Raw genomic sequence first — 27,597 nt, forward strand, 5'->3', positions numbered from 1 at the left:
TTAAATAGACATTCCTCTAAATAAAATATACAAATAACCAATAAGCACAGGAAAAGATGCTCAATATTACTAATCACTAGGGAAACACAAATCAAAACCACAACGAGATTCCACTTCACACCTATTAAAATGACTTTTACAAAAACAAACAAGTATTAGAGAGGACCTGGAGAAACTGGAACCCTGTGTATTGCTGGTATAAATGTTAAATTATATTGTTACTATGGCAAATAGTTTGGCAGTTCCACATGTTAATCAGAGTTACCGTATGACCTAGCAATTCCATTCCTAGCTTATACACCCAAGAAAAATGAAAACGTGTACACACACACACACAAATGTGTACACCAATGGTCATAGCAGCTTTATTCATAATAAGCGAAAAGTGGAAACAAGCCAAATGTCTATCCACTGATGAAGGATATATAAAATGTGGCATGTCCATACAATAGAAAATTACTTGGCAATAAAAAGAATGAAGTTCTGATACATGGCACAACATGGATAAACCTTAAAAACATATGCTAAGTGAAAAAAAAAACATGCTAAGTGAAAGAAGCTTTTCACAAATGACCACATACCATATGATACCATTTATATGAAATATCCAGAATAGGCAAATATATAGAGACAGCGAGCAGATAAGCAATTGCCTACTAGGGCGATGTGGAAATGAGGGGTGACTGCTAATGAGGATAGGATTTCTTCTGTGGGTGATGAAAATGTCCTAAACTCAAAGTGACTGCAAAACACTATGAACATACTATATACCACTGACTTGTAGGCTTTCATTGAAATGAATTTGAGCTTATCTATTGCAGTTGGCCCATGAATAACATAGGGTTAGGGGCATTGACCTCCATGCTGTCAAAAATCATATAAATTTTGACTCCCCCAAAACTTAATTACAGTTCACCCTCAAACAACATGGGTTTGAATCGCATGGGTCCACTTGTACAGAGTTAATAGTTCCTACTATTAGTAGTTAAGTTTTGGGGGAGCCAAAAGTTAATATGCAGATTTTCAACTGCACAAGGGGTTAGTGTCCCACGTCGTTCAAGGGCCAACTGTACTAACAGCCCACTGTTGACTGGAAGCCTTACCAATAACAAAAACAGTTGACTGACACATATTTTGTTTGTTGTATGTATTGTATACTGTATTCTTACAATAAAGTAAGCTAGAGAAAAGAAAACGTTATTAAGAAAGTCATAAGGAAGGGAAAGTACATTTATTGTACTATACTGTAAGAAATCTATGTATATGTGGACCTGCACAGGTCAAACCTGTGTTGTTCAAGGGTCGGCTGTATTTCTTTCATGAATAATATCTTTGGTATTACATCTAAAAAGGCATCATCATACCCAGGGTCTCCTAGGTTTTATCCTATGTTATCTTCCAGGAATTGTATAGTTTTGCATTTTACATTTGAGTCTATGATCCATTTATAATTAGTTTTTGTAAAGGGCATAAAGTCTGTATCTAGAGTCTTTTTAGCACATGGATGTCCAGTTGTTCCATCACCATTTGTTGAAAAGACTATCTTTGTTCCATTGTCCTGCCTTGGCTCCTTTGTAAAAGACCAAATGATTATATTTATGGGTGTCTATTTCTGGACCGTTGATCTATTTGTCTATTCTTTTACCAATCCCACACTGTCTTGATTACTGTAACTTTAGGGTAAGTCTTGAGGTGTTGGGTAGCATCTGTCCTCCAACTTTGTTCTTTTCATTCAATATTGCATTGGCTTTTCTGGGTCTTTTGTCTTTCCATAAACTTCAGAATCTGCATCTTGATACCCATAAAATTACTTGCTGGAATTTTGATTGAAATTGCATTGAATCTATAGACAAAGTTGGGAAGAACTGACATCTAGACAATATTGAGTCTCCCTCTGCATGAACACAGAATCTCTCTCTATTCAGTTCTTTGATTCCACTCACCAGAGCTTTTTAGATTTCCTCATAAAAATCTCGTATATATTTTGTTAGATTTATTCCTAAGTATTTCATTTTGGGGGCACTAACATAAATGGTAGTGTGTTTCTAATTTCAAATTCCATCTATTCGTTGCTGTGTATAGAAAAGCAATTGACTTTTGCATATTAACCTCTATCCTACGACCTTCCTACACCGACTAATTAGTTCCAGGAGTTTTTTGTCAATTCTTTCAGATTTTCTGTATAAACAATCATATCACCTATGAACAAAAATAGTTTTTTGTCTACCTTCTCAATCATTATACTTTTTATTTTTTATTTTTTATTTTTTGCTTTTACAAATGTGTTTATTTCCTCGTGTACATTATACTTTTTATTACCTTTTCATCATTTGTTGCCTTAGCTAGGACTTTTAGCACAATGTTGAAAAGGAGTGGTGAGAAGATGCATTCTTGCCTTGTATTTTATCTTAGTGGGAAAGCTTTCAATTTCTCAACATTAAGTACGTATACTACCCTATACTATACTAATTACTATACTAATTACCCTATACTAATTTACTGAAAAATCTCATCATGAATGGGTGTTGGATTTTGTCAAATATTATTTCTGTGTTTATTGATAAGATTATGTGATTTTTCTATTTTGATCTGTTTATCTGATGAATTATATTGATTTTCAAATGTTGAACCAGCCTTGAATATCTGGGATAAACTGCTATTGATCATAGTATATAATTCTCTTTATTCCTTTTTGGATTTGATTTGCTAATCTTTTGTTGAGGATTTTTATATCTATGTTCATAAGAGATAGTGATCTGAAGTATTCTTTTTAGTATCTTTGTATGGTTTTGGTATTATGGTAATGCTGGCCACATAGAATTATTTAGAAGTATTTTCTCTGCTTCTATTTTCTGAAAGAGATTGTAGAAAACTGGCAAGATTTCTTCCTTACATCTTTGACTGAATTCACCAGGAATCTATCTGGGACTAGTGCTTTCTTTTTTGAAAGGTTATTAATTCAATTTCTTAAATAGATTTAGGCCTATTCAGATCACCTATTTCTTCTTGTATGAATTTTGGCACATTTGTCTTTCAAGGAATTGGTTCATTTCATTTAGGTTATTAAATTTGTGGGCATAGATTTGTTCACAGTAATCTTTTATTATCCTTTTATTTTCTCTGGAATCTGTAGTGATGTCCCCTCTTTTATTTCTGATAGGAATTTGTGTCCTCACTCTTTTTTCCTTAGCCTAGTTAAAAGCTTATAGGTTTTACTGATATTTTCAAAGATCTGGCTTGTGGTTTCATTGCTTTTTTTTTTTCCCCCAGATTTATTGATTTCTGCTCTAATTCTTTTTTTCCCCCTTGGAGGAGTGGGGGCAGAGGAAGAGGGAGAGAGACAATCTTACACAGGCTCCACATCCAGCCCAGAGTCACACCTGGGGCTCAACCTCATGACCCTGAGAACATGACCTGAGCTGAAATAAAGAGACTTTCAATTAACTGAGCCACCCAGGTGCCCAATTTCTGTTCTAATTCTTATTATCTCTTTTTTCTGCTTACTTTGGATTTAATTTTCTCTTATGGTTTCCCAAGTTGGAAACTGATTATTCATGTTGGACCTTCTTCTTTATATATATATATATATATATATATATATATATATATATATATATATATTCAATGCTATAAATTTCCCTTTAAGTACTGCTCCCACTGCATCCAACAAATTTTGCCAAGTTGTGTTTTCATTTTCATTTAGTTCAAAATGTTTTTTAAATTTCCCTTAAGATTTCTTCTCTGATTTATGTGTGTTTTATGTGTTGTTAAATCCTTACATATTTGGGTGTTTTCCAGTTATCTTTCTGTTACTGATTTCTAGTTTAATTCCATTGTGGTCTGAGAGCAGACATTGTAGGATTTCTGTTCTTTTAGTTAAGGTGTATTTGATGCCCCAGAATGTGGTCATTCATTTCACTCACTTATAAACATACATAAACATATACAGCTGACCCTTGAACAACACTGGTTTAAATTATGCAGGTCCACTTATATGGAGATTTTTTTTTACAGTACTGTAATTGTATTTCTTTTCCTCATGATTTTCTTAATAGTATTATCTTTTCTGTAGCTTCCTTTATTGTGAGGATACAGCATATAATACATATAACATACAAAATATGTGTCAATCAACTGTTTATGATATTGATAAGATTTCCAGGCAACAGTAGGCTATTAATAGTTAAATTTGGGGGGAATCAAAAGTTATACATGGATTTTCTTTTTTTTTAAACAGTGATCATCCTTTTTATTTTTTTTTTAATTTTTTTTTTTATTTATGATAGTCACAGAGAGAGAGAGAGAGGCAGAGACATAGGCAGAGGGAGAAGCAGGCTCCATGCACCAGGAGCCCAATGTGGGATTCAATCCCGGGTCTCCAGGATCGTGCCCTGGGCCAAAGGCAGGCGCCAAACCGCTGCGCCACCCAGGGATCCTGTATGTGGATTTTCAACTGTGCCCTTAACACTCACATTGTTCAAGAGTAAGCTGTATAGATATGATATGTATATGAGTTTACATAATTAAATATATTGTTGCTATTATTACTTTAAACAACTTATTATCTGCTAGATTAACTAGAAACAAGAAAAATAAAAGTTTTTACTTTATCTTCATGTTTTCATTTTTTGATGTTCTTCCTTTCTTTACATAGATCCAAGTTTCTGACCCATGTTATGTTCCTTCTTTTTAAAGAGCTTCTTTAACATTTCTTGCAAGGCAGGTCTACTGGCAACAAATTTCTTCAAATTGTCTGAGAAAGTCTATTTCTTCACTTTTATTTTTTTATTATTTTTATTATTTTTTATTTTTTTATATATATATTTTTTATATTTCTTCACTTTTAAAGGATAATTTTTCAGGGTACAGAATTTTAGGTTGGTGACATTTTCTCTTAACATTTCAAATGTTTCATTCCATGTTCTTCTTGGTTGCGTGGTTCCAGAGAAGTCGAATGTAATTTTTATCTTTGTTCTTCTATAGGTAAGGTGTTTTTTCCCCTGGCTTCTTTTGCTACTTTATCTTTGATTTGCTGTAATTTGAAAATGATATGTCTAGGTGTAGGGGGTTTTGTCTTTATTTTTAGCATAAATGTCTGAGCTTCCTAAGTCTGTGGTTTGATGTCTGACACTAATTTGGAGAAACTCTCAGTCATTATTGTTCCAAATATTTCTTCTGTTCCTTTATCTCTTTCTTTCCTCCATTTGGTATTCCTAATTTGTGTATATTACATCTATTGTAGATGTCCCAGAGTCCTTGGGTATTCTGTTTTCTTCAGTATTTTCTTTTCTTTTTGGTTTTTGAGATTTTATTGATAAATTCTGTAGTTTAGAGTCTCTCCTCAGCAATGTCCAGTGTACTAATTAATACCAAAGGCATTCTTCATATCTGTTACAGTGATTGTTTGTTCTTTATCTCTGGCATTTCTTTTTTGCTCTTTTTTAGGATTTCCATCTGTCTGCTTATATTGCCCCTCTGTTTTGCATGCTATTTTATTCATTAGAGTCCTCAACACATTATTCATAGGTGTTTAAAATCCCTAGTCTGCTAATGCCCTGCTATGTTTGGTTCTGATGTTTGCTCCGTCTCTTCAAATTGTATTTTTTGTCTTTTTATATGCCTTGTAATTTTTTCCTGATAGCCAGACATGAGGTAATGGGTAAAAGGAAGTACTGTAAATTGCCCTTCAGTAATGTGGTGGAAAGATGCGGTGAGGAGAGGAAGCATTCTATAGTCCAATGATTAGATTTCAATCTCTGCCCCTAGACTGTGAACTTGACAAGAGTTTCTCAGGTTTTTCTCCCTAGGTAGTTCTAGAAAGGCTAGAGTGGACTGGAGTTGGGTATTTATCTCCCTCAAGTGGGTTAGACTCTGAGAATACCCCATTAAGTTAGGCACTGGTTAATTAGTTTCCTGTGAAGGCGGGGCTTGTTAACAAGAAAGGAATGCTCTGTTGTATTCCAAACAGGTCCTTTTCTTCTCCCCGTTTTGGAAGCCCTAGGGGGGGTTTCTTTGATATTTACTGTGAGAATCCGGTTGAGCTCCTGAAAGGAAATCTCACAATATTGTGGAGACTCCCTTTGACTGGACCCCCTGCAGTTTTTAACTCTCAGAATGGTCTACGCTGAGCCTTCAGCAACTTGTTAATTACAGTTCAGGTTTTCCTACAGCATCACTGGTTCCAAGAATATTCCCATTCATGGGTCTCTGCTCTAGTAAGCCGTGAGGAACTGTACTTGCCGGTCTGTCTCTCCAACTTTGGGGCTAGCAGTTTGCCCTTTCTTATGGATCCAGGAATTGTTAATTTTTCAGTCTTTTCACTTACTCATTGCTAGGATGGAGTGGTGACTTGTAAGCTACTTAGGAGGAACTCTTAAGTCCAAATTATACACTTGAAATGGGTGAATTTTATATGTGAATTATATCTCAATAAAGATGTTAAAGAGTTTTGGAAAAGGAAAAGTTGGAAAAGCTTCCCACAACATTCTAGAAGTTAGAAACTCTAACAGGTTGAAATTTGAGAGGCAATCTATTCTTTACCCCCTTCTACACAGTATCAACTTTTTAAAAAGATTTTAAAGTAATCTCTACAACCAATGTGGGACTCAATTTGCAACCCCAAGATCAAGAGTCACATGCTCTACCAGCTGAGCCAGCCAGGGTCCCCTACCCAAAACCAACTCTTTTTTTTTTCAGCAGCAGATATTATTTTTTATTTAAATTCAATTAATTAACACATAATGTGTTATTAGTTTCAGAGGTAGAGATCAGTGATTCATCAGTCTTATTTTTTTCCAAGATTTATTTATTTATTTGTTCATGATAGACACAGAGAGAGAAAGAGAGGCAGAGACATAGGCAGAGGGAGAAGCAGGCTCCATGCCAGGAGCCCGACGCGGGACTCCATCCCGGGACTCCAGGATTGCGCCCTGGGCCAAAGGCAGGCGCTAAACCCCTGAGCCACCCAGGGATCCCCCATCAGTCTTATATAATACCCAGTGCTCATTGCGTCATTTGTCCTCCTTACTGTCCATCACCCAGTTACTCTAACCCCCCATACTCCTCCCCTCCAGCAACCCTCAGTTTGTTTCCTATGATTAAGAGTCTGTTACGGTTTGTCTCCCTCTCTGATTTCATCTTATTTATGATCCTGTTTTGTTTCTTAAATTCCACATATGAGTGAGATCGTATGATAATTGTCTTTCTCTGATTGACTTATTTCTGTTTTTTTTTTTTAAAGATTTTATTTATTTATTCATGAGAGACACAGAGAGAGAGGCAGAGACATAAACAGAGAGAGAAGCAGGCTCCATGCAGGGAGCCCTATGTGGGACTCAATCCTGGGACCCTGGGATCACGTCCTGGGCCGAAGGCAGGACTGAGCCATCCAGGCATCCCATTATTGGCTTATTTTGCTTAGCATAATACCCTCTAGTTCCATCCACATTTTGCAAATGGCAAGATTTAAATTTTTTTGTGGGTTGAGTAGTTTCCATTGTGTGTGTGTGTATGTGTGTGTGTGTATATATATATATATATATATATATATATATATATGTGTGTGTGTGTGTAATCTTCTTTATCCATTTATCTGTCAATGGACATCTGTTTCCATAAGTTTGGCTATTGTGGACATTGCTACTATAAACATTGGGATGCAAGTATCCCTTTGGATCACAACATTTATGTCCTTTGGGTAAATACTTAGTAGTGCAATTGTGGGCCATAGAGTAGCTCTATTTTAAACTTTTTGAGGAACTCCATACTATTTTCCAGAGTGGCTGCACCAGCTTGCATTCCCACCAACAGTGCAAAAGGGTTCCCCTTTCTCCACATCTTTGCCGACTTCTGTCATTTCCTGACTTGTTAATTTTAGCCATTCTCACTGGTGTGAGGTAGTTATCTCATCATGGTTTTGATTTATATTTCCCTGATGCTAAATGATGTTGAGCATTTTTCCAGTGTCTTTTGGCCATTTGTATGTCTTCTTTGGAGAAATGTCTGTTCATGTCTTCTGCCCATTTCTTGATTGGATTATTAATTTTTTGGGTGTTGAGTTTGATAAGTTGTTTATAGATTTTGGATACTAGCCCATTATCTGATAAGACATTTGCAAATATCTTCTCCCATTCTGTCGGTTCTCTTTTGGTTTTGTGAACTGTTTCCTTTGCTATGCAAGAGATTTTTATCTTGGTGAAGTCTAAATAGTTCATTTTTGCCTTTGTTTTCCTTACCTTTGGAGACTTGTCTAGCAAGAAGTTGTTTTGAGATCACAGAGGTTTGCTACCTGTGTTCTCCTTTAGGATTTTGATGGATTCCTGCCTCACATTTAGGTCTTTCATCCATTTTGAGTCTATTTTTTGTGTATGGTATAAGGAAATGGTCCAGTTTCACTCTTCTGCATGTGGCTCAAAGCCAACTCTTAAATATTCGTTGAAAGCGTTCTTAATGAATAATTGCATTAATCAGTCTACCTTAATTAGGTGAAAGCAAGGAAATGTCACTGTTACTCATAGCCTTATTCATAGACACTTGATCCTTTAGATTCCTTTTTGTGTCCAGGGATCAGTCATCTGGAGTTCCTGGAAAACTATATAAGCAGAAATCAAGGAAATATCTCAAAAGGCACTTTGGAAACCTTCAGGTCAGTTGGGAGTGAGAGTTCCAGAAAAGAAGAATTTTCTCAGAAGTACTTAGGCCTTGCTTATGTCATCTTAGTACTATCTCCAAACTTGAAGATGTTATTTTCTGAGAATTAAACTAGTAAAAACCAACACAAAACAGAGACAGCTGATGGAAGAAAAACATCATGTTAAGAAAAGCCATAAATAAGAATCTTTATAAGAATCATAGGAAATCTCTATTCATTACTAATTCATACATTCAATAAATATTTATTGAGGACTCATTATGTGCCAGTCACTGTACCAGGTACTGAGTTATAATAAACTCTCATGGAGTTTAAAATCTAGAGGGACTGAGCCCGGTGGCTCAGTGGTTTAGCGCCGCCTTCAGCCCAGGGCCTGATCCTGGAGACCTGGGATCGAGTCCCACGTCGGTCTCCCTGCATGGAGCTGCTTCTCCCTCTGCCTGTGTCTCTGCCTCTCTCTCTCTCTCTCTCTTTCTCTCTCCTTCTCTCTCTCCCTCTCCGTGTCTCTCATTATTAAATAAAATCTTTTTTAAAAATCCACTATTTCTTCTATCTTGTACTATCTGGTGATGGTCTTCCTGTTTTCAGCATGTCAGGAGAAGCCAATATGCACAGAGAAAAGCCAAATAATATCTCACCTTATATGTGATACCCTGGTACCAAACAATAAAAGATGTATTCTATATATTGATCTTCAGAGTACAGACAAGTATTTAGAAGGTCCTCTTGGACTTCCCAGAGCTCTCCAGATATCAGTTAGCTATTAAAGTATTGGCATGGAGTCCAGGCAAAGAATAAATGCAAAAATTATAGTTATTATAAAAGAAGGTATTCTGGAGGGTAGAAGTGTCAGATGTTTAAATATAATTCTGTAGGGACACCTGGGTGGCTCAGCGGTTGAGTGCCTCCCTTTGACCCAGGGTGTGATCCCAGATTGAGTCCCACATTGGGCTCCCTGCATGGGGCATGCTTCTCTCTCTGCCTGTGTCTCTGCCTCTCTCTGTGTGTGTCTCTTTATTTATGAATAAATAAATAAAATCTTTTTAAAAAATAAATATAATTCTGTAGCAGCTAGACAGGAAGAGAACTTCGGTAAACCAGTTGAGGTATTCTAAAGTACCTGGTTCATAATGTTCAAACCATTAGCCTTCTTAAGTAGTGGATAGGTAAATGAAGATACAGAAAGCTTTGAACAGTACCCTCTAAATCAGGATAAAGCTAGACATTATTGCCAGGAAGCCTAGTAGTTCATGATGACAGAAAATCTCTTTAACAATGATTACTTAAGGCTGGCACAGATGGGAGACAATAAAGAGGATGATGTATGCCATATTCATGAGCCCATTCACTACTACAAGGATGGTCATGACTATGGAATGGGTACAGATCTGTATTTAGACCACTGTGATGAGATGATGAAGATGATGTTACTGATGCTAGTAATAGTGTACCAGGACATTTAGGAGAAGTAGGCATGGCAGTCATCCTCGTGTGACTCCAACCCAAGAGAATAGGAGATAGCATACTATAGGTATTTCCCCTGCTCTGTGGGGAGCCTGCTTCTGCCCCTCACCTGCTTGTGTTCTCTCTCTCTCTCAAATAAATAAAATCTTTAAAATATAAGCAAATGAGTCAAATATCAGTTAGAGCTTTGAAGAAAAAGAAAGCAGAGCAAAGAAGCTGAGCGACAAAGGTGCTATCTTAAATAGGGTGGACGGAAAAATCTTGATGATACTCTAGGAAGAGGTTTGAACAAATGAGTGAGAAAACCATGCTTCCCTTTGAAGGGAGAGCTTTCAAATAGAAAGAATAGCAAATACAAAGGTCCTGAAGCAGGAACAGGATAGGAGTGTCACACCAGAGGATCATCAAGATTTCCTTTGGACTAGAATCAGAACTCTAAATGGGCTACAACAACTTGGTGGGTTGATGTGAAACATGCTATTAGGAATGAACTTCTGAGTTAAAAAAAAATGTCTTGTTCTCTCACTTCTACACAGATCCTGGATCTCATCTAGCCATTTGCTGACGATAATCTGCTTTCCTCCAACAGAATAGAAGCTCCATAAGGATAGACCCAGGCCATGGGCATAAACCCATTCATTGTCTGCACTGAGAGTCACCTTTAGCTCTGGCTGGCATTGGATGACCCCTGGAGACAGAGAAGCCTCCACTAGCCATTAATATTAATGTTTCTGACATAGAGCACTGGCTAAGACCATGGTTCCCAGTTCCAGTCTAGCAGTTTCAGCATCATCTGGATACTTGTAAGAAATGCAAATTCTTGGGTCCTATCTAGAACCTACTAAATCAGAAACTCAGAGGTAGGGGATTAGCAAAGTGATTTAATAAGCCCTCTGGGTGATTCCGATGCACAGTAAGTATGAGAATGATTTTTGCAAGTTGTGGAGGTCCAAGAACACCATCACTTGAAAAATAAATTTGCATGCCCAGAAGACTTAGATGACTTCTATGAAGTCACTTTCACCCATTAGGATCAAGTTCTTGGGAAAGCTGGCTCAAGAAAGAGGGTACAGGTAACAAGACCCCTACTATAGGTTGAAGGTTCCACCTTCAAGTCTTGATTAGGGCAAAGGAAAACAAACTCTTCTGCTGAGGTCTGTAGCCTCAAGCTTGGACCAGGTAAACATTTTCTCTCCTTAAAGAAGCAAGCTTTGGGGGAATATCAGAATAGAGAAGACAAATAATAATTACTTAAGATAATCTGGGAGTCTTCCACTTCAGATCTGCTAACACTTCATCAAGCATAATGTGAGAAGTTCAGCTGTTTAGTAAGTACATAATCCAAGGACTATACTTTTAGTCTCTTAAATACATTTCCCAGGGATCCCTGGGTGGCTCAGCGGTTTGGTGCCTGTCTTTGGCCCAGCGTGTGATCCTGGAATCCTGGGATCGAGTCCCACATCGGGCTTCCTGCATGGAGCTTGCTCCTCCTCTGTCTGTGTCTCTGCCTCTCTCTGTCTCTCGTGAATAAATAAAATCTTTAAAAAATAAGAATAAAAAAAATACATTTCCCTGGATTGACTGAGAGGCAATTTGATAGGGGAACAACACAGAGTAGGGTGGCCAAAGGGGATGCATAAGATTATCTCTATTAACCAATGGAAGATGAAAAAAGTGTTCCGGAAGTTTACTGGTGTCCTTGCATATTTGACTGAAAGAAGAGCACCTGAAAGTCTATTTTCTTACTCAATGATCTTCCCAATTGAGTTGACATTTGAAGAGCCCTGAAAGTTTCAGGTCCATGAAAAATCAAATTCTCTGGAGCTAGTTCTGAAAGGTTGGGATCAGATCAATGTTGAATGGCAACTAGGTTGAGATTAAGACAATCTTTACAGAGGCAGAACTCCCATTGATTTTCCTTCAACAATAGAACAGGTCTTGGGTCACTTATAACATGGCATCTATATATGGAGAATCTTGTTTCTGCTGCAGAAAACAAGTACATTGGCTTGGAAGAAACCTGGGCTATGGGGAGCAATCACCTCCATGTATCAGTTGCATTCACAGTGTTGGAGAAACATTGCATCCTGGTCTGCATAAACCAGGATGAGTGGTTTTGACAGTCCTACTGTCAAAGGAACAGAATGGTCCTCAGAACCGGGCAATGCTAGTAACAGATCGCCCAAATGAAGTATGAAATATGGTAGTAAGGTCTTATGCTTCCAGGGAGAAGTGGTAACACAGGGGACAGATGGGTGTAACACTACTATCTTGGTGCACTCCCTCATTTGCAGCATGATAAGTAGTCATCTCAGGATTCCTGGATTGCCAAGGCCAGTTGTCCATTAGTGGTTAAGAGAGGTGTGTACAGAGGAGAAGCTCTGGGCCTAGCAGGAGGTTGGATCTGCTGGATCAGAGCCTGACCCACAGAGCTATTGCCGTCCCTGAGCCTTTGTGCTGGATGTCTGTCTCACGCTCTGGGCTCTCCTGGAATTCTAACCGCAAAGGTTAGGGGCTTAGGTGACACACTCCTTTGCTGTGTCCCAGGCCAGGACCAAATGGCTTCCTTGGGTTGGGAACTGATCCCCCATAGGCCAGAAACATACACAAATGCACACTGTGGGGCCTGCCTCATCACAGTACAAGCAGAGCTGGTCTATTCTAAGGGACAGGGAGTCTGAGAAGATAGTAACAGCAGCTGCTTCTCCACCAAGTGTGAAATTAGAAATGTGTTCCATTTTCCATCAGGATTAGAGGTCAGCTTGTCCACACACAGCCTCATGTGGACTGCCTACGGATTCTTCAGGCTGATAGCAGCAGAGGGACACAGGCTAGGGGTTTGGGGTACTGTGGCATCGGTAGCTCTGGGCTCACCCTGCCAACCATGCTGTTTGATGGCATGACTTTCTCACTCATGCTCTGCATGGAGAGGAGCCAGGCAGTGGCATTTCCAATCCCGTCAGAGCACATAATCTCTCTTGCCAAGTCATCCTCAACCCAGGAGCCAGATCCTGTCACTCTTCAGTGAGTTCTCACAGCTCAGGAATGGTAAGACCTAGAAGGCACAGCATGATTTGGCTCTTACACTATCTTTATAGTTCACTCCCCAGCTACTCTTCTCTCACCCAAGTTGTACTGGCCTTCTCTGCTCCTCCAATGAGCCAAACTCCTTCTCACTTTTTTTAAAGATTTCATTTATTTATTCATGAAAGACACAGAGAGGTAGAGACACAAGCTGAGGAAGAGCAGGCTCCCTGCAGGGAGCCCGGTGTGGGACTCGATCCCAGGACTAGGGGATCACACTCTGAGCCACAGGCAGATGCTCAATTGCTGAGGCACCTAGGCGTCCCCAAACTCTCAATTCAGATCCTACTGTCCTTCCCAAAAAGCTCTTCTTTCCCCTTTTCCTGGCTGATACATACTCCTTTTTCAGGTCTTCCTTAGAAATGGTTTTTCCAACTTTTCACGTCTGCTTACTTACCGTGTATTTATACTCTAATTATGTGATATTATTTTCACTCTACTAGCATCATTCTAATGATCTGTGTGTGATGATCTGATTGCCATCTTACTCCCACAGGGCTATAAACTTGATGACAGTAAGCAATGTACTTGTTTGCTGCTCTATTCCTAGTGCCAACTACAGTGCCTGACACAGTATGTGCTCAACCAATTTTCTTGGAAGGAGTAAGGAGGGAGGTAGAGAGGAAGAAAGAAAAGGAGGAAGGGAAGAGGGAAGACAGGAAAGAAGGGAGGCAGGCAGGGAGAAAGGCAGAAAAGGAGGAACAGAGGTCCCAATGGGACTAATTGGGAAGACATTTGATTCTCCATCTCTAGTGGGAAAGCTGGAAGGGTTCACTGTAACTCCTACCTGAGTCCTCAGTGTTTAAAGGCAGAAGTTAACATCAGAATTTTGTTTGTGGGATACTGTTGAATTCAAACCACAGAAAAGGCACCAAATAGATCAGAGCTAAGGAGTTCTGAGGTGAGTATTAGGTATAGAGCAACACGAGAATGGGAAAAGCAGGGAAGATAGGGCAAATAAGAAATAGTCTATTCAAATTCAAGGAACTGTGGGACAGGGGCACAAGCTAGGCTTATTTCTTGTAACTAGCAGCTATTTATGGATGGGCAAAGCAAGTGTGATTAAAGGGACACCGACTACACACAGTTGTCATAGGGACACCGACTACACAGTTGTCATATAGATATATATTGCTCCAATATCTTAATAAGTTGGTATTCTTGTGTATAAACCATTTTCTTGTGAGCATGATTAACTCTAGGTTCACTAAAATGAGACTAAATTAAGCTATAGTTTGTGCATCACGAAGCTTAGGACTTTGCGATGGTGCCCTGCCAGAGTGAACGCTGCCTAAGGGGTGGTCAGCTGCTCCCTCCCTTTCCTGCCTCTCCATGGCATCCTCTTTTGAAATTCAACATTTTGAACAAAAGCTATCACCCCCCCCCCCATCTTATGTTATCACCTTCTGATCACAGGCCCCTGGGGGAAAGGGAAAGTGTCTAGCTCATCATCTCATGTACTATCGTAGAGGAGATGTACTGCTATTGAAGTGTGATGACTGAATAGTAACTGCTTGAAAAAATGATTGAATAAGGATTGCTATAAATTTCACAGGTACTGAGACTGATGACGCCAATGAATTGGTTTGCATCTTGAGGAAGACCACTTTTGACTTGAATTTCTTCCTCAAATATGAGCAGTTGGGACTCAGTAAGGCATTTTCAAACTGGCAACTATTAGAAAAATGACAAAGTTATGTTCTTTAATGTAATTTTTACAATGTCTCTATCATTTCTAGCATGTTATTGGGCACAACAGTGGGAACTCAAGAAATGTTTGCAATGAATGGACTCCAACACAGATGTATTTCAGTTGAGAGGAAATGGGGAGATGTTTCCAACATTCCATACAAATTATTTACAAGTTAAACACTATTTGAAACATACAGGAGAAATTTGTTATTAAATGGATTCCTAAGGTGAGTATATTTTACAATATTTGGAATCACTTTGTAATATAATAACTCCTTTGTGTAATCCATTTTTTGTTTCATATTTTTATACATCAAGTTTGCTGGTAATAGGATAAACTAGATTAGTGCCTTATAGGCATGAGAAAGCCAACTGAATGGCTACTGATTAAATTGAGCTGTTTTTCATAGAAAGCACTGTCCCTCTTTCTATAGTTTCCCAGGTGATCTCCTACTCTCTCTCTGTCTCCCTCATCCCCCCCCCCACACAAATTTTCTCCTCTGTGTTTTAATTCATATTTCAAATTTGGTAGTTGTATCCTAATTTATAATGTATGCATAAACTTCATTTTCCACCTTTCCCCACCCCCTTGCTTAACCACATGCCTCACCATTTTTCAAAATAGGTATGCCTTCCTTGGTGGTTGGATCATCCACAGCATGTAGATGCTTCAAGTCGTCTGTCTCAGGTGGTGGCTTTTGTATGAGCATGCTGGAAGTTGAAGCTTCCCGAGCTGAGAAGCAATATCTCTAGGTCACCCTCAAGGTGGGACCCAGGGAAGAGAGTCTTACTTATTCTCTTTCATTTCCTCTGTAACTCTCAGCTGTCCAGGGCCTTTTCCCCCCATAATCCATTGAAAAATTAGAGAAGCGATGACCCCTCTCAACAACTATCTTACCTTAAAAAAGGTTCTATTCCTTTGACATAAATGAGAGAAAAGCAGAACATGTAACTAGCTACTCCGAGTGTGTGGTGGAATAGAAAGCAATTTTTCTTGGGACACTAGGTTATAGGTCTTAGAGTGTCGATTACAGTTGTAACAAGGACTCCTGACAGACGGGCCCACAAAAGACAGAGAAGTCAACTACCTGCTCACATGCTATAAATCCTGTTCTTCCTCAACTCCCAGGTCCATCCTTCTTACCTGCCTGGGCTGCCTGGGCCTACTCCCACACATCAGGCCAAAATCTCGCCTGATACTCGTATGAGGAAGAGACATGACTCAGAGGTAAATATTTTACTACAGTGGAGATGGAACGGATGAAGTCAGTTGGCCCCTAACACCTACATTTAGACCAATAAGTGTCTCGTCTTGCCTTGAAACTCCCTGCAAGAGAACCCATCTGTCCTTGGAGTGTGATCAGGAGACCATGGTACCTGTGCTCTGAGGAGTCCTGACTAACCCGCGAGACTCAATCACACACATGAAAAATTTCAGATGAAATTCCTCTTTACGCATGGCTGTATTTCTCCTAGAAATAGAGATGCAGTTTAATCCATATGAACAGATCTGTGGAACGATGGAGTTGGGACAAAACGGTCATGGGTCAGGTATTGCCCGGTCCTGAAGGCCTTGGGACATGACCACATAAAATATCAGCACAGGAAGTGGTACAAATAATATACTTTTATGCATTTGACAGGGCAAGAGCTCCTGGATTCAGTGAGCATCTAGGTAAAAGGTGGCCCCCCCCTCCACCCAGGCTCCCCTGCTCTAAGACTGCGCTCAGACCTGGGAAGTCTCACAAGTGTTTCTCTGGGATGCCCGGGTGGCCCAGCGGTTTAGCGCCTCCATTGGGCCCAGGCTGCGACCCTGGAGACCTGGGATCTAGTCCCACATTGGGCTCCCTGCAGGGAGCCTGCTTCTCCCTCTGCCTCAAATTTTTTTTTTTTTTAAAAGCATTTCTCCAAGACTCCTAGATTCTAGGGTCAAGAGGCCAAGCTGAAGGACTTGGTAAAAAGTCTGAATGAACTAACATATTTCTCCCCATTATTTCCTTTTTAAAAGCAGGGCTGGGGGCGGGGGCAGCCCGGGTGGCGCAGCGGATTAGCGCCGCCTTCAGCCCAGGGCGTGACCTTGGAGACCCGGGATCGAGGCCCGCGTCGGGCTCCCTGTGGGGAGCCTGCTTCTCCCTCTGCCTGCGTCTCTGCCTCTATCTCTGTGACTCTCATGAATAAATACATAAATAAAATCTCACGGGCTACACGTCAGTCACCTCAGCCACCTCAGCCAGAGGGCCACCACCTGGGCCATTCAGTCCTTCACAGGGTGACCGACACCTGTGTCTCCGGCGGACTCTGCCCAGTAGCTCCCCTCACACCTCTGCCCAGGTTTCAAACTCCCTCAGAGTCGTGCAAAGTTCTCCATGTTTCCGGAGCCTGACCTAAGCTAATCCTAAAAAAAAAAAAATGCTGCCTTTTTTTTTTCGCCCCCCTTTTTCCTTTTTCCCAATGGCCATTCGAGCATAACGTGACGTAAAAGCGTACAGGACTGCAAGTTAGGAAACTTGTGTCGTCGCCCCACATTTGCCATGCCCTTGGCGACTGTGGGAGAGGACGTGCCCCTCCCTGAAACGGTTCGCCTCGCCCGCTTCCCACAGCTACTGTAAGCACCACCGTTGCGTGAGTCTCCGTGAAACCCGATGCAGCGCTCGCTCCGGCTCTCAGGTCTGCGTCCGTCCCGGGGGCCGCACGTTCCCGCCGACCGCGGGCGGGCCACGGCGGAAAGCTGCCATGGAAACCAGAGCGAAAGCAAAAATCGCCCAGCGGAACCAGAAGACGGCGCGCCAGGGGCTCGAGGGAACAGAAAACAGCGAAGGACGACGGCTGCACTAACAGTAACCCCGAGAACGGGAACGGGAACGAGAAAAACCCCCCAAACTGAAAGGGGGACAGGGGAACTCTGCCTTCAGCCTTGGGCGCTGCTCGGGCCTGGCCGCACTGCGCAGGCGTTCCCCGGGTCCTCAACTCTGCTCTTTGACCTCCCGCCCCCTCCTCCCCCTTCCCCTCCCCCGCCCCCTCCGCCGCCGCCGCAGCTGCAGCCACCGGGCGGCTCTTCCGGTGCTGTGGAGGCTGTTCCGGTTCGCGGCGGTTCCCGGGTTTTGCGTTCCGCGCCCGGCCGGAAACCCCTTCGCATAGCAGCCGGTTCCGGTTCGGTGAGTGGCGGCGGGAAGCTGGGGGAGGGGTGAGGATGGAGGGAGCCTGGGCCGGGAGGCAGCGCCGGGCCGGGCCCAGCGGGCTGGGCTGGGCCGGGCGGAAGCGGGGAGGGCCGTGGGGCCGGCGCTCTTTCCTCCGCCCCGCCCCCTGGGACCCCCTCCCCTCCCCCCCGCGCTCCGCGGGCCGCGATCCGGCGGGCGGCCGTTAAGTCGGCTTCCCGAGGCCGCTCCCTCAAGGCCCCTTTCTCCTGGGCCGGGGAGAGGCCCGACTCCCCGCTCCCGCCCTCCTCAGCGCCGTGACCTCGCGCCCCGCATCCCGGGGAGCTGTGCGGGGGAGAAAGGCCGGCCGGGATCCGGGGGCGCCCCCGCCCGGGCCGGGGCTCGTGTCGCGGGGGGAGGGGGGGTGGGGGGGGGGCGCCGCGCGGCGGGAAGCTCCGCTCTCCCGGACACCTGCTTCCCCTCCCGCCTCCCTCGAGACCTCGGTGGCCCTTCTCTCGACTACTTCTGCGTCTCGCGTAAACATTCCTCCAACTCTCTTACTCTGCGGTGTCCTCCCCCGAGGTGGGATGACCGCTTAGTGTCGCCACCGGACAGACACGGCCGGACGCCCCCGCCCGGGCTATGAGAACCCCGGTGCCCGCCGCGGTCCGCTTACCTGGCTCATCGCCTCCGGGTAATTCCCCCCGAACCGTCTCTCAGCGCGATCCCTCCTGGACAGGTGCCCGGCTTGTCTTGAGCTTGGTGATTTCTGTTTATCGGTGCCTCTGCAGTATTTTCCCTATCTTGTGTGCAAGGACTTAAGCTCCTTTATCACTTTGGAGTCAGCCTTTATTATTAAGGCCATTTCATCCCACGCTGGGCACACTTGGGTGGGGGTGGGGGTGGGGGTGGGGATGCCCGTGAAGTTTATCATGGAGCCTTCTTTCCCCAGGCTGCCCACCTATTTGACTGAGGGCCTTTGTTCTAATTGGATGGCGCGGGTGCAGTAGGATCCCATCGGCTCCTAAATCTTCGTCCTGTGCAGGGATGACTGTGCTGAGCGCTCCTGCTGAAAGACAGGTTCCCCTGCCTTTGAAATTACAGTCCCCGCGAAGCCTTGAGCATCTCTCTTCAGCACGGTCCCTTCCAACTTAGAGATCTTCCAACTTAGAGATCCCTTCTCTCCGCCCCCCACCCCCGCCTCCCCTCCCCAGTCCCATTTTGGAAGCCTCATTCCCCCCCCCTTTTTTTTTTAATCTTGGGAAGTCTCTTTTTTTTTTTTTTTTGCCCAATTCCCATTGATTATCCCGCCTGCAAACACGGTCTTCTATGTCACCCGTCAGCGGAGTTAAATCTGGAGGGAGCAGAATGGATTAAAAAACAGGTTCTCCCACTTCGGGCTAAGGTGATGTAACCCTCTGACTACTGCTTTGAAAAGTCTCTTCCTCTCCTTCACGGGACTCCCACGCCTCCTGCCAGCTGCACCAGCTTTACTTTTCTTGCTAGGAGTGATCTGTTGATGGATCCGGTTTCCCCCTTTCCCCCTACCCCCAGGACACAGTGAGTGTTTGCAGCAGCAGCAGGGACCGGTTCTTGACTCATCTTCGTGTGCCTAGTGCCTCGCGTGTAACTGGCGCACACGGAATGTCCGTGTCCTGGAGAGGTGGAATGCTTAGTGTTTTAAGGCGCTTGAGTGTTAAGGCGTTAGTCTAAGTGGGAGAGATTATAGACACAAATAGGAGAGACCCGGACACACGATGATATGCTGCAAACTGTATCATACACACAGAGTTGAGATCACTTCCACGCCCTTCTCGTATCATAAATTATTCTAACCACATTTGGTCCTGGATAAAGCCAATTGCCTCTCCTCAGTCTGTATACTTTCTAGTAACTAGCCATCGTAACTGTAAACATTCTCTTTTATAACCACTTCTTCGCCTGTAAGATTATACGTGTTTTGCTATACCTGTTACATTCTGATACTGTCAGGACTTGGCCATCTTTTTTTTTTTTTCTCTCTCTCTTTCAGATTTCCTAATATTTTGTGTTCAGCTATTAACTTGACTTCACCTGAACACCTGTAACAGCTTATATTCCTTCAGTAAATTAATGACCAGTGCAAACCGGGAACCGTTATTAGGATACTTTTCTTAAAATGGAAACATTCTTAGGCTCACGGGAATTTGGTGGCATCAGAGTTTCCAGATCCAGCATTTCATGTTGAGTCTTGGAGCAAAATATCTCTACTTCTAATGTAAATGCAAGTGGCAAAAAGAAAGTAACATAAGCACATGGAAGAAGCTGGGTGTATTTGTATTAAAATGTAAATGTGAGTCTTTTAATTATTAAAATTGTGAAACAGCGTGGAATTCCCCATGACCATCCCCCAGAGAATTACTTTCATTTTGCCAAAGTGTATGAATCCTTGATGAAGATCTGTTATAGGATACTAAGTTTTGTGGTGTTTGTTGAAAACACATTTGCTTGGGAGTTAAGGTGCCCTGGATTTTTATCTTTCTTTGCTCCCATCTATGTGATTCCAGGCAAATCACTTAACCCGTCTGGACATAGTCTGTAAAATTCTTTAATTTCTTGCTTCCTTCCCTCTACGTCTATCTTAACAATACAAAGGAAGTAACATGGGACTGTTCTACTAGGCACCACACTTTTAAATTGGCATTCTCCTTAAATCAAGAAAAAAGGCTAGTGAGGACACGTATGAAATAGCCTAAAGAGGTGAAATGAGAAAAAGCCACTGCTAGTTTACTGGTTGATGGGATATTTTTCCCCTTAATGTGGAACCCAGGGAATTCTTCATTTAAAATGGAAGAAGGGGAAAAAAATAACCTGGAGAATTTCCAAATAGAAGCCTTTTGTTAAGTTGAGCATTTGGAAACGTACTTGAAGCCTAAATATAAGGCTTAAGTTATTTAGGAATCCTCCCCAACGAGGCTCATAATCAGATGATTACTCTGCTTAGTCTGTAGCTATGCCAAGAAAAGCTCAAGCCGGCTTTCTTTGTGTGTTATTGCGCTCATAAGGAATACCTATTATCATTATCTGGTCTCATTAGTGGATTGAAGCCCTGATACTGATACAGGTATTGATAAAGTTGATGATAAATGAAAGTTGATGAAGTGCTCAATCTTCTTAAAAATATAAGATTATGATTATAGTAAGTGTGAGTATTACCATCCCTAGTTTCCTCTTAGATGTGCCAAGAAGCTTATGTGCCAATGGTATGTTTATTATCCGAGTTCCAAGTAGTTAGGTTTTTAAATTCCTTTTGGGGGCGGGGGCGGATTAGGTACATCAGAGGAAAAAATAATTTCATGTAGGCAAAAGGACTTTGGTTTGTAACAGTTTGATTAATGATGGGAGAAAAAGTACAACTGAGAAGTATTCCTTGATTGTTCTTAGAATATCAGTAGCTTTATGTTTGGCCGCTGACTAAAACATATGGAAGAGAAGTCTAATCGGATCACCCTAAGATCTATTACTTGTTTATAAAATGTTTAGCATGTGGTAATACAGCAGTGGGTTGCAAAGAATTTCTAGGTTGTAATTTCAGTGCAGTCCCTGACTAACTTTATGAGCATATGCAAATTAATCTCCAAAGGGTTGGCACTCCCAACTCCTTGATGTAATAGTCTGTGATTCTGGGAGTAGTCCATAATTGCTGTTTAATATAACTCAGGGTTCAGAAATGTTTGGAATCGCCTCCTCTAGTTTTAGTTTCTATTCTCTTCCATCAAGTCATCTCTCCTTACCACCTTATAGTTTTCTCTACAAAGAACACAAATGTCACTTGGGAGTGACTTCCTGTTCTATAATTATATGCAGGAGGTGTTTCAGTATGTAACATTTCTGTTTTCTGTCTTCTTTCATAGGACTTTGTATCTTTGCTAACGTCAGTGATGTGAAGAGACCTGACATGGGTAAGTCTGACTATGAAGTAGTAATTGAATCTTTTTAGTTATTCTGATTAGTTAAGTTGAATCGAAAGAATGTTTGTGGGTTGGTTTTTTTGTTTTGTTTTTTTTTTTTTACATTTTCCCTATTTGCTTTTTTGTGCTTAATAATGATCTTAAAGGAGGTCTCAATCTAATTATGTAACAACGTAACATGAGACAATTTTCTTTAGGTTGAGACATTGTTTATAGCATCATTTGGAAACATTTTCTCATTCATTGTATTGAAAAAGCCAGATGCATACTAGCAAACATTTACTATGTGCCAGGCCCTGTTCTGAGTACTTAAAATATATTAATTCAATTAGTTTTTTTTACAACTGCCTTACATGGGTGCCTAATATCATCAAGGAAGCTGAGGTTAAGAAACAACTATACTGGCAGAGCCAGTAAACAGAATTTAAACTCAGGCAGTCTGGTTCCAGAGTCCTTGTTCTTTCATACTATGTCATACCAACTTTCGTATGATAAACAATTTGATGAAGGTAAATTTCATCTAGCTAGTAGCATTGAGAATTGTGATTGCAACATCTTCCAATCTTCATGATTCTTTCTCTCTATAAAGGGGACCAATACAAGGTCAGTACTAGTCGCCAATCAGAAATAGATTGAACAATTTATAGTTATTTCTTATAATTCCATGTGCTTCTTTTAAAGTCACATTAGTCTTCTCTCTTCTTTCTGTTTCTTCCTTTTTCTTAGTCTATCTTCTCTCTGCCCTGATCATTTGTTTCCCTTTTACTCTAATTGTTGATGTCAGTGTAAGTCACTGAGTTCTGTCCTCTCATTTGTTTTTGTTCTAGTTCTTCGTACTAACAAAGATTTCAAAGGTGGTTATAAAGTAAGGCTCTGCCGTAGCATTATAGTAATTGAGCTGATAACCTGTTAAGAGCCATATGAATAAATGATACTTTTTGCACACACACAAAAAGTTCAGGTGGATTAATTTTTTTTAAAAATTTATTTATGATAGTCACACAGAGAGAGAGAGAGAGGCAGAGACACAGGCAGAGGGAGAAGCAGGCTCCATGCACCGGGAGCATGACGTGGGATTCAATCCCGGGTCTCCAGGATCGCGCCCTGGGCCAAAGGCAGGCGCTAAACTGCTGCGCCACCCAGGGATCCCTGGATTTATTTTTAAAGCACCCTTTTGAGTTAGACAAAGGAAATAAATAGTTGTTAACAGTGATTGTTTCTAAATGGTGAGATTTCTTTCTCTCTTTTTTTTTTTTTAATTTTTATTTATTTATGATAGTCACACAGAGAGAGAGAGAGAGAGAGAGAGGCAGAGACATAGGTAGAAGGAGAAGCAGGCTCCATGCACCGGGAGCCCGACGTGGGATTCGATCCCGGGTCTCCAGGATCGCGCCCTGGGCCAAAGGCAGGCGCCAAACCGCTGCGCCACCCAGGGATCCCTCTTTCTCTCTTTTTATAATAATTAATTTTTTTTCTACAGTTGAAACATTCAGAGTTTCTTTAGGGAAAATTTTTAAAACTTTGAGTTCGGATTTTTTTTTTTTTAAGATTTTATTTATTCATGAGAGAGAGTGAGAAGCAGGCTCCCCCCCAGGGAGCTGATGCGAGACTCGATCCCAGGACCCCGGGATCATGACCTGAGTCAAAGGTAGACGCTCAACCACTGAACCACCCAGGCATCCTGAGTTCATCTTTTTCTATACTTGCACAAGTTTTAAACTTTTTGGTAGGTGATCTTGGTAAATTCCAGAGGAGCCAATTTCTGCACATGGGCCTCTTTTTTGACCATGACATTTTGAGATTTCTGGCCAATGGTTATAAAAGAAGGGTTGTATTTGAATATAGAGATGTTCTTTGGGAGTCATTTTTATTAGGTGAAATGATTTGTTCATAGGAAAGTAGTTATTGAGGAATTATATGACTTGAATTAATTTGGATTCTTTCCCCAGATGATATTGCTGATAGGATGAGGATGGATGCTGGAGAAGTAACTTTAGTGAACCACAACTCCATATTCAAAACCCATCTCCTGGCACAGACAAGTTTTCCAGAGGACCACCTTTCATTTTCTGACCATCAGGTTAGGAATAATTTTCTTCCCTTAGTTAATGAATTACTTTGGCTTAAATTTTCATCTGATATAATTTAAATGCCACACTCAAAAGGATAAACAGATATAAACTCTTTAGGATCAATATTTCTAGTGTTTTCAATTTTGTTTGATATATTAAAGACAAGAACTAGGCTGTGTATGAGTCTTTTGAGAACAGTATCTTTTAGAAAACTTTTTATTATTCCTGTGCATATTACAATTACTGAAACACAGGTTAGTGTTCTTTTAAACTAGTGTCTTAAAGTTGCTGAGCATTAAGTGGGAGGAAATATGTAAGTATACAGAGGTGCTAGATTTCCCTGTGCTGTAAAGGACCACCAGCAACAGCATCCCCTGGGAGCTTGTTAAAAATGCAGAATCTCAGGTTTCACCCCAGACCTACTGAATCAGAATCTACAGTTTTAAAATTTTCCAGCTGGCAAATAGATATATCACATATTCCAATAATTCTCCTACTGGGTATTTACCCAAGAAAAATGAAAACACTAAATAAAAAAAAAATGTATGCACCCCTATGTTTATTGCAGCATTATTTGCAATAGCCAAAACACGGAAGCTGCCTAAACGTCCATTGATAGGTGAATGAATAAGAAAGATGTAATATACATATAAGCAGTATAATATTATGCAGCCATAAAGAAGGATGAGATCTTGCCATTTATGACAGTATGGCGTAGACTCAGAGAGTATTATGCTGAGTGAATTAAGACTGCGAAAGACAAATATCTCATGATTTCACTAATATATGGAATCTAAAAAACAAATAAATAGCATGATTAGATCTGTAAATACAGAGAACAAACTGATGGTTGTGGGGAAGGAGGTAGAACAAAATAGATGAAGGACAGTGGGAGATAACAGGCTTCCAGTTATGGAGTAAGTCACAGAAGTAAAAGGCACACAGCACGGGGGGTATAGTATGTCAGACAATAGCTACATTTATGGTGAGCATAGCATAACCTACAGAAAAGTTGGATCGCTATGTTGTGCACCTGAAACCAATGTAACATTATATATTAGCTATGCGGAAATTAAAACATTAAAAAAAAAAAAAAAAAAGGCTCCAGCTGGTTTATTTACACATTAAGGTCTGAGGAGCATTGTTAATAGAACAATCTTTCTCAGTAGGAAAACTGTTACTAATATGGAAAAGACAGTTCTTTACTGTGTGAATCTCTCTCAAGCAAAGCAGAATGCTAAGCATTCTTGGCTCTTGGGCACTAAATACCTGTAGCATCTGCCCCTAATAATGATTTTTGGTAACTGAATGTATAGCCACACATTTCCAGATTGTTACTGGAGTATAGCCCCACCCAGATAAAGAACCTGTATGAAGTTATCCAAAGATTCAAAATCAGATGCATTTTGTCATCCTCTTTCATAAATGATACAACTGGCTTTTAGAACAGAGTATACTACGTGCATATTTACCTTTTAATGAGCGTCCTTTGAATTAAGTTGTGTAACAGATACTTTGCCTGTTTTTCCCCTTGAAGCCTCACTCATTTCATCAGATTGTCTATGCATTTTCCTTTCTCATGAGTATGTAGTTTCTTTATGATATGTAAAAATATAGTTATATTGAATTCTGAAATATCTCACAATCTTGTTTAATGATACATTTTTTCCTAGTATAAATTTTATTCCATTTTATTGTCAAAAATATGACTTAAGAAAAATCTTTTGCTTTGTTTAGATTTTACCTTCCAGGGAAGGAAATTTGGACCGATCTTATACATGTTCAACAAGAAGTGCAGCTTGTAACCCAAATTATTATTCAGGTATGACACTTTACTTGGAGTCACAACATTTGTTGTACCATTCAGATTTCTTTCTAGCAAATTGTGTTTGTTTACCATCTCTAAAGTGAAAACACTGTCAAAAGCAAAATGGTATTTTCTCCACTAAAACATCACTGTGTGTGTGTGTGTGTGTGTGTTGGGGGGGTGGGAGTTGCTATAATACTCTACTGACCTAGTCTCAACCACTTATTTTTAATGAAAAAGTTTTTTTTGAGATCCATTTTCTTACTTGTTTATTATGTCATTGTGGAAAGCAGTACAACTTTGGTTTGGGCTTTTTTTTTTTTTTTTTTTTTGAGGTATGTGTATATGATGTAAAGGATATTTGTTTTGGATTGATATAAAGCACAGAGTTAGCTTATTTCTATTCTGCTTGAAACCATGAATCCTGAAAAATTATTTCTACCCAAGCTTGTCCCTCCATCAGGGCAGGAAATGTTAACATGTTTTTGTCTAGCACCTGCCACAGCCATGCTTGCATATTCAAGGGCTTGCCTGTTCAGCTTGTGATCCATGACAGAAGTCAGCATTCTCTAGGCTATTCCTAGTCCATGGCCTGCCTGACTTTCCATCTGCCCCCTTCCTAAGGTTAGGACTTCCAGTGATCTTCTGGCTCTGTCTTGGGGAAACTAAGAGGTTTTTGTTGGTTAGCTTCCTGGCAGGAGAACCCAGGAAGATTATATTGCCATAATGCCTTCCCGTGTCTTATCACTCTTAATGCTTCAGTCTCCTCACATTCCCACTAATATGGGAATATTAATAGAACTGCTGAACCTGCCCTAATGGGATTTTTATAAGGATAAATTGAGATAATAAATATGAAATGCAAATAATAATTGTTGTTGTTATTTGGCTTCCTCAGGATTCTTTGTCAGCAAGATGAGATCTCCTCCCCTAAAAAGACGTTAGTATGATGATCTTTTAGATTTATATTATATTTAAATGTCATTTAGGTGGGTGGTACCCTGGGCTCTGGATTTTGTTTGTTGCTATGGGAAATGGTCTCTGCAAAGTATGTGCATAGTTTGTATAGGAAAATCAGTTAACTGGCTCAGAAAGTAACTCTGCCATCATTATTATTGGAAAGGCCTTTCTGATGAGCAGAAAGCCTGAAATCTGGTTGAATAGTTCATTATTAATCCTAGGGGAAGGACAGTTGAGTGGATAATGAAATGAGATCATTAATATATACCTTTGAACTCAGGCTGTGTTTGCTTATAATTTCATATGTTGATTTACCATTGGATATAATATTTACTTACAGTTTAAAGTAATTGCTTAATAAGAAACAATTATTTATAAAAATTATACTCAAAATCTGCTGACCATAACAACTCAACTCTGTGGCCTTGTCTGTGTAACTTATCTGTGGCCTTATCTGTGTAACTTATCTGTGTGTACTTGCATGATACACATTGTATGATTCAATACATATCATCTTTTTTAGCCTAACATTTTAGCCTAATTTTTACTTTTTCATCTGTTTACATGTTATTCTTCGTGTCTACCTTTTTCTGTTGATTTCTAGTAATCCATAGAACTGATATGCACATTCACAATGCTCTATGTGCAATTCCAAAATATAAAAGGTTCTGAAAACCAGAAATTCTTTTTATAATTCACTTGGCATCCAAACTGACCTGACCTGAAATCATTCCTTGGCAAAACCCACATGAATTGACACGAAACTATTTATATTTTGTCTTCT

The 27,597-nt window shown here is 40.7% G+C and overlaps 2 protein-coding genes across 8 annotated transcripts in view; one reads left to right on the forward strand and one right to left on the reverse strand.

Moving 5' to 3' along the window:
- Positions 1–18,840, reverse strand: part of PFKM (phosphofructokinase, muscle) — a 44,814-nt gene extending 25,974 nt beyond the window's left edge. The window contains exons 1-3 of one of the 3 annotated variants that reach the window (XM_077870284.1): positions 17,507–17,824; positions 16,268–16,362; positions 15,501–15,623 (exon numbers count right to left, since the gene is read on the reverse strand). In XM_077870284.1, coding sequence (XP_077726410.1) covers positions 15,501–15,623; positions 16,268–16,349 — 205 coding nt within the window. In that variant the 5' untranslated portion in view covers positions 16,350–16,362; positions 17,507–17,824. Of the gene's footprint in view, positions 1–15,500; positions 15,624–16,267; positions 16,363–17,503; positions 17,825–18,700 lie in introns of those variants that run through there. The other 2 variants (XM_077870283.1, XM_077870286.1) reach the window with 2 other exon arrangements.
- The window catches only part of SENP1 (SUMO specific peptidase 1), a 56,227-nt gene continuing 46,051 nt past the window's right edge, over positions 17,422–27,597 (forward strand). The window contains exons 1-6 of one of the 5 annotated variants that reach the window (XM_077870292.1): positions 18,450–18,718; positions 20,057–20,356; positions 21,918–21,965; positions 23,924–24,054; positions 25,784–25,868; positions 26,752–26,793. In XM_077870292.1, the coding sequence (XP_077726418.1) occupies positions 21,962–21,965; positions 23,924–24,054; positions 25,784–25,868; positions 26,752–26,793 (262 nt within the window). In that variant the 5' untranslated portion in view covers positions 18,450–18,718; positions 20,057–20,356; positions 21,918–21,961. Of the gene's footprint in view, positions 18,046–18,448; positions 18,764–20,056; positions 20,357–21,917; positions 21,966–23,923; positions 24,055–25,783; positions 25,869–26,751; positions 26,794–27,597 lie in introns of those variants that run through there. The other 4 variants (XM_077870291.1, XM_077870288.1, XM_077870290.1 and 1 more) reach the window with 4 other exon arrangements.

This window comes from Canis aureus, chromosome 25 (genome assembly GCF_053574225.1).
Source record: "Canis aureus isolate CA01 chromosome 25, VMU_Caureus_v.1.0, whole genome shotgun sequence".
NCBI lineage: Eukaryota > Metazoa > Chordata > Mammalia > Carnivora > Canidae > Canis > Canis aureus.